At 38.4% G+C, this 9,905-nt stretch overlaps 1 protein-coding gene across 2 annotated transcripts in view; it reads left to right on the top strand.

Moving 5' to 3' along the window:
• The window catches only part of HIBCH (3-hydroxyisobutyryl-CoA hydrolase), a 102,103-nt gene that overhangs the window by 74,063 nt on the left and 18,135 nt on the right, over positions 1–9,905 (top strand). For both annotated transcript variants that reach the window (XM_021703343.1, XM_021703344.2), the window contains exons 9-11: positions 334–420; positions 5,255–5,313; positions 6,014–6,095. In XM_021703343.1, coding sequence (XP_021559018.1) covers positions 334–420; positions 5,255–5,313; positions 6,014–6,095 — 228 coding nt within the window. The remainder of the gene's footprint in view (positions 1–333; positions 421–5,254; positions 5,314–6,013; positions 6,096–9,905) is intronic.

Below are 9,905 nucleotides of genomic sequence, written 5' to 3'. Positions count from 1 at the left end.
AAAAAAAAAAAAAAAAAGAACAAGATAGTAGGAAGGGAAAAATGAAGGGGGGGAAATCAGAGGGGGAGACGAACCATGAGAGACTATGGACTCTGAGAAACAAACTGAGGTTTCTAGAGGTGAGGGGGTGGGGGGATGGGTTAGCCTGGTGATGGGTATTAAAGAGGGCACATTGAATGGAGCACTCGGTGTTACACACAAACAATGAATCATGGAACACTACATCAAAAACTAATGATGTAATGTATGGTGATTAACATAATAAAATTTTTTTTAAAAAGCCCATGTTTGTATTGGGGTTCAGATCTGTTTTCTTTTTTTTCCCTCTTTTAGTTGGGCATGTTAGAAGAAGATTTGTTAGCCTTAAAATCTCCCTCAAAAGAAAATATTGCAGATGTCTTAGATGCTTACCATGCAAAGGTAATCTTGTCAGTATTCTCACTTCAGATTTTAATTCATGGGGAAGGGGAAATGATTGAAAAATTAGCAGTTGGTGAATGTTATAGTTTGTGGATATAAAGATGCTGGGATTTATTAACTTGAAAGCTTGATGTAAGGTCAGAGCTTCAGAATTGTTAGGATAGCCATCTAAGAAGATGACTTCTTTGCCGCACAAGAACACAGCTTATCTTCTCATTGCTGGTGAATTTCAGCGTGTAGTTTTGTGATTGGCCCTTGCAACAGCTTTTTGCAATGCACCATGACATTTCTGTAATGGATGGTTCAATGTTGACGCTGTTGAGCTGCTCAAGTGAAACTCTGATGCATATCTAAGTATAATGATAAAGTATATTGCATAATGATAAATTATATATCATATATAAGATAAAGTATATATTGTTCACTTTTAATTCCTGACTTGTGTAACTTAAATTTTCTTTTAAGAGCCAAAAATCTATAAAAATGTTACATGACGGGACGCCTGGGTGGCTCAGTTGGTTAAGCAGCTGCCTTCAGCTCAGGTCATGATCCCAGGATCCTGGGATCAAGTCCCGCATCAGGCTGCCCGCTTAGCAGGGAGCCTGTTTCTCTCTCTGCCTGCCATTCCTCCTGCTTGTGCTCTCTCTCTCTCTGACAAATAAAAAAATAAAATCTTAAAAAAAAAAAGTTATATGACTTCTGGTAAAACATGATGGGTTCAATATATGCTCCCTTCTAAAACCCCACTAAAACTGTAATAAAGGAATAAAAAAGGCACAAATCCACAAATAGAAGAGGAGACAACGGCAGGTATGAGATGTCAATATTTTGGAAGCTTGAGAACAGAAGGACGAGGGCAGCTACTTTAGATTTGAGAACGCTGAAATATCTTATCCTTTAGTAGGGGAAGCCAGGAAGAAGCAAACCAGTTTTTACTCTGTACCCTCCGTAAGGTACCAGAGTCCCCTGAAGACTGGGATGTGGAGGTGGGCAGAAAAACAAAAGATCCCTGCAAATTTTTATAAGGTGCAGTTAGGCCTCCAGAACTCTCTCTCCTGTACCACCAGCCATCCTTTCATAGTTTGGCTGAGAGTAGAAATTTACTGCTTAGGTCAAATCAGACAGACCTAGCTGATCATGGGGGAAGGCGAAGTGAAGTGCTCTACTAAAAAGAGTCAGAACATACTAAATAGGAAGACCTCTAGCCTCTTTTCCTAGTTAGCTTCCAGGCTATTAAATATCCTCTATCTTAGTTTGGGCAACTATAACAAAAATACCACATGGCTTAAACAATAGAAACTTACTTCTCACAGTTCTAGAGGCTGGGAACTCCAAGATCAGGTGTCAGAAAATTAGATTCTTGGTGAGGACCTGTTCCTGGTTTGCAGATGGACAGATGCCCTCTTTCTATATCCTCACACAGCAAAGTGAGCTCTCTCAGGTCTCTTCTTACAAGGGCACTAATCCCATCATCAGGGCTCCACCCTCTTGACCTAATTCCCTCTCAAAGGCCCCACCTCCAAGTACCATCACTTTGGGGATTAGAGTTTCAACATGAATTTTGGGGTGACGCAAACATTCAGTCAATAGCACCATCCCACTCTTAAGCAGTACCTTCGAAGAAAAAGGAAAAAGCCTGTATTTGAGGACATCCCCCCTGCAACAATGAAACATCCAGGTCTTTGCTTAATCTTTGCTTAATTTATAACTCATCAGACAATTGACAGTCCTATAACTGTGATCAACTTTACACATAAAGCTACTTAATTTTAGTACTTCATGCTAAAATTTTTTTATGCCAAGTATAAAAACAAATTGGTCAGAACAAAAAAAGCACTTGAAGCAAGCTGTGCAGGGAAAGGAAACTTGAAAAAAGAAAGAAAAACTATAATTGTTAAAACTGTAATTGTTCAGGTCAGAGGAAAATATTTCATCTGTGAAATAACAGATATAATATAGTAGTCAAAGAATAAAAAAGAATGTGATAACAAAAGGGAAAAAACCCGCAACAAATTAGATTAAAATTGAAGGTTGAGGAAAACTATAAGAGGACAAAAAGGATAATAAGATGGAAAATGGAGAGAAAGGAACATTAGAGGTCTATATCTAATTATTAGGAATTCATAACAGAAGAGAAAGGGGAGGAGATATTTAGAAAAACAGTATAAAAATTTATTCAGAACTGAAGAATATGAATATGGATTGACAGAGCCTCTGAATACTCAGTGCAATGAATATGAACACAGAGCACATGAGGATTTCATCAGATTTTGTCAAAGCATTTGACAGTCTCTCATGTTGGGTAAATATAGCATGGATTAGAGTGGGTGGGAGTTGAAGGGCCTTACCAGAGAGTTCTGCTAAACGTGTGGATATTAGTCTATAGATAAAGTCATCTTGGCCTTTTTCAGCTTTTTTTCTCAGTGATTTGGGTGAGAATGTTGACAGCATTTTGATCAAATTGATTTGAAACTAAGAAAAAAATTAGGTAAAAGAATATGGATTAAAAAACCCCTTCAAGTTTATAGAGTGATCTGTTTAATAAGATCAGTGTGAAAGGTAATAAATGTATGGGAAAAACACTCCCTGTGTTTTCTCATACTACCACATTCACAACACTTCTGACACCAGATGTGTGGGTTTTCTACACATCAAGCAATTCAATGCAGCCCACCTGGGTGTCCTATAATTCATTTTGGTAGTGACACTATCTACCTGGATGGATATCTGCATCAGATCCCACAACCTAAGAGCTCAGTCCCACAAGACTGACCCCACTTCAGATGCCAGTCACAAGTCCTAGCTTGTCACCTATACTTCTGATTGACCATAAATTGGGGTTCTCATGACCCCTTCCTTGGGTTCGATAATTTGCTAGAATTTCTCACGGAACTCGGAAATACTTAATGTTTGTTGGTTTATTACAAAGGATACAATAAAGGATATGAATGAATAGTCCAGTAAAAGGTACACAGGGCAAGGTCTGGAAGGGTTTCAAGCCCAGGAGCTTCTGTCCCAATGAAGTTGGGATGTACTACTCTCCCTGCTTGTGGATATGTTCATTAACCTGGAGCTCTCCAAACTCCATCCTTTTGGATTTTTATGGAGGCTTTATTACATAGTCACTATTGGTTAAGTTATTAGCTATTGGCGATTGAACTTAATCTCCAACCCCTTTTTCCTCGCTGGAGGTAGAGGGAGGGAGGCAGGAGATAGTGGCAGTGTTGGGGCGGGGCTTGATTAGAAGGTGGGACTGAAAGCTCTAATTTTCTAATCACTGGTTGGTTCCCCTGGAGACTAGCCCCATTCTTAGGAGCTTTCCAAGAGTCACCTCTGTTAACATAACCGTGATGGGAAGGGGCTTGTTATGAATAACAAAAGGCCCGTTTCACCTTAATTTTGGGACAAAAGACCAAATACAACATACAGCAAAAGATGCTCTTCTTAAAGAAATTTCAAGGTTTGGGGGAGCTGTGAGCCAGGAACAAAGAACAAATATATGGGCAAAGACCAAATATGTATTTATTATTTTATTTTATTTTTAAGTAATCTCTATACCCAATGTGGGGCTCAAACCTACACCCCCAAGATCAAGAGTCGCATGCTCTACCAACTGAGCAGCCAGTTTCCCTGTATTTCTTATTTTTTATTTTTTTTAAAGATTTTATTTATTTTTTAGAGAGCGAGCGAGAGAGAAACAGCATGAGAGGGGAGAGGGTCAGAGGGAGAAGCAGGCTCCCCGCTGAGCCGGGAGCCCGATGTGGGACTCGATCCCAGGACCCTGGGATCATGACCTGAGCCGAAGGCAGACGCTTAACCATCTGAGCCACCCAGGCGCCCTATTTTTTAAAACTTTTTATATCTGAGGGTTTTTTTTTTTTTTTTTTTTAAGATTTTATCTGAGAGAGAGAGAAAGAGATAGAGAGCTTGAGCGGGGAGGAGGGGGAGAAGCAGACTCCCCGCTGAGCAGAGAGCCCGACATGGGGCTCGATCCCAGGACCCGGGGATTATGACCTGAGCCGAAGGCAGACGCTTAACCAACTGAGCCATCTAGGCGCCCCTGTATTTCTTATTTTAAATCACAGGGTCACAATAGAGATAAGTGAAAATTTTGGATTTCAGTCCAAAGTACCAAATTTTTAAAGTACAGCACGGGGAGAAATGTAGCCTACAACAGCACCGGTTTAAAAAAAACAAAAAAAACAAAAACATAATAGTACTGCCCCCAAACTAACTCACACTTAGTCCTATTAGTAAAAGGGTTATATCCAAACACGGATATGTGGAGTCCTGATGCACTTTGCTATGATTCGGTCATACCTATAGCTAACGTGTACATTCCACACTTGATAAACTGGAACTTGTGCATAAGAAGGACCTGATTGTGAGGGGACACAAAACTGCACTCTGTGAGAAAAGAGGTGGAAGCAGGATTCACTAGAACTATAAACGTGAGAGGACTGACCTGGCCCAGAATTAAAAAAAAAAAAAAATCCTAATTGGTAGGAGTTTTATGTATCAAATGGAAATTTGGGCAGGATGACTTCTCAGGTCCCTTATAATCCTTAATTCATTGCCATACTTTAATGATGTAGCATATATAATAATATATAAATAAAAATAAAAACATATTTTGCCTTTGGCACTTTTAAGAACTAGTCTGGAATAACACCATCTGAATTTTGAACATGTGGTAGCTATTTATAAGACTGTTGGATATAATTTGAAAGTGATAATCTGTCACAAAGTGTATCATTAAATAGGATGACATTTTAAAGGATTTTTAGATTTGGGTTACTTCAAGTGAATTATAAGATTTTTCTTTTTTAAATAGTCCAAGATTGATCAAGACAAGTCTTTTATACTTGAGGAACACATGGACAAAATAAACAGGTACTTAGAAGTCTCAGTACATCTCTTCTTTTGGAAGGACTATATTAAATTGAATTTGCTAACATTGTAATTACATTGTGTTTAATGCACTGAATTTGAGATCAGATAGAGTGCTTTTTATTTTTTCTTTTTAAAGTAGCTTCTCGCCTACTCTTTCAGGGGGGAAATAAGTCCATTATACTGAAATAATCTATCGTGCTGATTCATTTTAGTGTAAAACTTTTTTTTTTTTAATGGGAAAGAGAGGCTAGAAAATAACAATTGAATTATCTTTTATCTTCGTAATGTCATTTTTTTATGAACGTCTTATGAAGCTGATCAAAAGATTTTGTGCAGTGATTTGAGAGATTGATAGACTGGCTTAAGGAACAGAAGAGGAGGGTTAGAAACTATTGGAAAATAAGACAATTATCTCTACATTTTAGAAGCATCAGTTTTTCACAGTTAAGATATTTATTTATATGTATTATATACAAAAAACCATAAGAGAAAATTTAGGCTTTATTTTGCATTAATAAAAGTAGACTGCAAACACTTACCCAGAGAAGCAAGGTTTTATTTCATCATCCTGTAAAATAGCTTGGAAAATTTTTCATTATTGAAATGGGGTTTGGGGAAAGCCTGTGTTTAGATTCATTGCTATTTTGGAAAGAAGAAATCGCTTGCAGATTGGTGAAATCATGTGTTTCCTTTTTTATAGTTGGTTCTCAGCCAATACCTTGGAAAAGATAATTGAAAATTTACAGCAAGATGGTTCATCTTTTGCCCTAGAACAGTTGAAGGTAATACATGGATCATTTCTGTCCTGAGCGTGGTGAATCCTTGTGGTAAGGAAGCCTCTTTGAAGCCTCTTATGTCAGAACTCTGTGGTGGTGACATAGACCACTGCACAGGTTTTTTTTTTGTTTTTTTTTTTTTTTCCTGAACTCAATTGAGCCTCAGAAAGCATTTTCACAAAACCTTTATCTAAACCCAAGTGCCTTGTCTACCTGCTGGATGTTGACAACAAAGCTGAGCTGTTTTTAGGTCCTGTGAGTGTAACAGAGAAAGACTTAAGGAGGCATGCCTCATCTCCTGGGAGTCCTCTTTGTCCTGGGGAGAAGCATTTAAGAACATTTTTATTAGAAGGGTTGGGTTACTGGAGTATAGTCTTTTTTCTTTTTTTTTTTTTTTTTAAAGATTTTATTTATTTGACAGAGACACAGTGAGAGAGGGAACACAAGCAGGGGGAGTGGGAGAGGGAGAAGCAAGCTTCCTGCGGAGCATGGAGCCCGATGCGGGGCTCGATCCCAGGATCCCGGGATCATGACCTGAGCCGAAGGCAGACGCTTAACAACTGAGCCCACCCAGGTGCCCTGGAGTATAGTCTTTTTATAATATATTGCAATTCAATTCTGCCATTAATCTATAAATTCAGTTGAATATGCAACAGATCAGTATATGGTCTTTCTAAGCAGTAGGTTTAATTAAAAAAAATGATCCTTTTTAACCTGGTCAGAGGCCCCATCTATCCCCATAGCTGAGGTTTAAGCAGTGTTTCTCAGTGTTAGGCACACTTTGATGTTTCTATGATGTCACTCAACTGGTAACAGCAAAACAAAGCTGTTTTTGTATAAAGGCGTGCATGAGTACTGACATGCTTGGAACTCTAAGGATGAGACTTGGAATATTTCAGACTTCTACACAAAGGAGAGAAAAAATTGTGTTTCCTTTTACTTTATAGAAAAGGTGTTAATAGCTTGTCCTTATCTGATAGTATTTTTTAGTTTATAGGTATAATTATCACATTTCAGTTGTCAGAAAACTTAGAAAAATTTAAAGTTTCACCTGTGAAGATGAAAACACTTCCCCATTGTTACTGTATTGTCTCTTTCTCTTTTTTGAAAGATTATATTTATTTGAGAGCTGCTCTTGCACATCAGGGTGGGGGGGGGAGGGGCAGAGGAAGAGGGATAAGCAGACTCCCCACTGAGCAGAGAGCCTGACAGCCCAACAGGTGGGGAGGCTCCATCCTAGGACCCCCTGACCTGAGCAGAAGGCAGACTTAACCACGTAACTGACTGAGCTACCCAGGCACCCCTCCCATTGTTAACTATATTCTTAAGGTGGAAATCCCAAATTAGTCTCTTAGGGCCTTATTTAGTAATTAGAATTCTATTAACTTACTTTTTTTTTTTTAAGATTTATTTATTTTGACAGAGAAACAGCAAGAGAGGGAACACAAGGGGAGTAGGAGAGGGAGAAGCAGGCTCCCTGCTGAGCAGGGAGCCTGATGTGGGGCTCGATCCTAGGACCCCAGGATCATGACCTGAGCTGAAGGCAGTTGCTTAATGACTGAGCCACCCAGGTGCCCTGAATTCTATTAACTTTCAAGGATAGGCATAAATTAGAGTAGATAGACCAGTCATATGTTTTCTTAATTCACAATAGTAAATTAATGTGAGTCTTAACAGCTTTTAGGAATGCTCACATAAATCTAGATAATCATTTTATATTTCAAGGATTCTGATGTTAAACTGGTAAACTCGTTCTCTTGTTTCCAGAGCAGTATAGAAACTAGTATTCCTGGTTTTTTCTCCCCTGAGCAATAGGCCCAGTTAAGTATGAACTTAGTAATTTCATTTGAGAATAGTCATGCAGCACATTATTACCTCATACCTATATGGTCTCACTTTAAAGCAGTACAGATATGCAAGATGACATACTATTTTAAAACCACTGGCCTACCCCAGAACTGAGGGATAGAACTCAGTTTTCTTTCAATATTCTTTCTATTCCTCTGGTACTACGATTATTCTGCATCGAGAAGAGGTAGGTACCTGGCAAGCCACCCATCACAGCTAGGATCACGGTAGGCTAGGATCACTGTGGGCACTGTCTTCAGAAGGGCAGGTTTTGATTTTTATTCAGTTGATCTGTAGCTCAGTTGTGGCTCCAAAATATTAGTATCTGCTGGGAACAACATGATGTGAGGATCAAAAAATCCCCACTGAGGCTTCCCTGATAGAGCTTAGATACAGGGTTCATTTTAATTACCTCAACAAGAAACATACATCAAAAAACAGCCCTGAAGGAGAAAATAGCTTTTGGTGCCTCAGTGAAAGGTTTGCAGATCAAATGTTTGGACAAATTTTTGAAAAGATTCTAATACTTGTGTCAGTAAGCTTCTAGGATTGCTCCTAACCCTTATTGGCCTTTCAGGGACTCCACTCTTCCTTCTGGAGGTCCCAAGGATCCAGTCTTTTTATGGTCAAGTTGCAACCATCTACTCTATGTATAAGGGTTCCTTTCCTCAATTGCCCATGGGGTAGGACATAATCTTTTCAACATATTTGCTTATCATTAAATAAAAACATGCTTTTTTTTTTAATCCCTTCTTTAGATTTCTAAAGTTTTCACTGCTAATAACTATAGGATAGCATGGGTTAAAAAAATAACAAATATGAGTAACTCATAAATTCTTTACAACTGATGCAATTTTCATAGTAGCTTAGTTTATGGCTTCTCATGTCCTTTCTTAGATTTTCTTTCAAAGTTCAATACTTTTTTTAATGCTTGTGGTTGAAATTCCTCTAATCTGCTTTTAATCCCCCTTTTGGTGTAGGTTGTTCATGATGCTGAACAATCCATGTAAGCTATTTGGGCAATTTAGGTGTCGCAATGCATAGCTCACATTAGGGAAAACTTAACCAAAGTCTCCATTTGCTGGTGCTCTTGTGTGTGTGTATGCACGTTTTAAATTGTGGTGAAATACATATAAAATATACCATCTTAACCATTTTTAAATATATAATTCAGTTTTGTTGAGTATATTCACCTGGTTGTACAACCAATCTCCAGAACATTTTCATCTTACAAAGCTGAGTGAAACTTTATACCTATTAAATAACAACTCCCCATTTCCCCCTTACTCCAGTTCCTGGCAACCACTGTTCTCCTTTCTGTTGCTATAAATTTGACTACTCTGGATACCTCACATAAGTGGAATCATACAGCATTTGTCCTATCGTGATTGGCTTATATCACCTAGCATAATGTTTCAAGGTTCATACATGTTGTAGCATGTACCAGAATTTCATTCTCTTTTAAGGCTGAATATTCCATTTTGTGTATATACCACATTTTGCTCATCCATCGTTGATGGGCATTTAATTTGGGTTGCTTCTACCCTTCAGTTCTGCTATAAACATGGGTATACAAATATCTCTTCAAGACCCTGCTTTTAGAGCCAAGATGTCCATCAGCAAATGAATGGATAAAAAAGATGTGGTATAAATATACAATGGAATATTATGCAGCCATCAAAAGATGAAATCTTGCCATTTGCAACGACGTGGATGGAACTAGAGGGTATTATGCTAAGCCAAATAAGTCAATCAGAGAAAGACAAGTATCATATGATCTCACTGATATGAGGAATTCTTAATCTCAGGAAACAAACTGAGGGTTGCTGGAGTGGTGGGGGGTGGGAGGGATGGGGTGGCTGAGTGATAGACATTGGGGAGGGTATATGCTATGGTGAGCGCTGTGAATTGTGTAAGACTGTTGAATCACAGACCTGTACCTCTGAAACAAATAATACATTATATGTT

This window comes from Neomonachus schauinslandi, chromosome 3 (genome assembly GCF_002201575.2).
Source record: "Neomonachus schauinslandi chromosome 3, ASM220157v2, whole genome shotgun sequence".
Taxonomy (NCBI): domain Eukaryota; kingdom Metazoa; phylum Chordata; class Mammalia; order Carnivora; family Phocidae; genus Neomonachus; species Neomonachus schauinslandi.
Note: the sequence above shows the minus strand (reverse complement) of the source record. Positions and strands in the feature narration are given on the sequence as shown.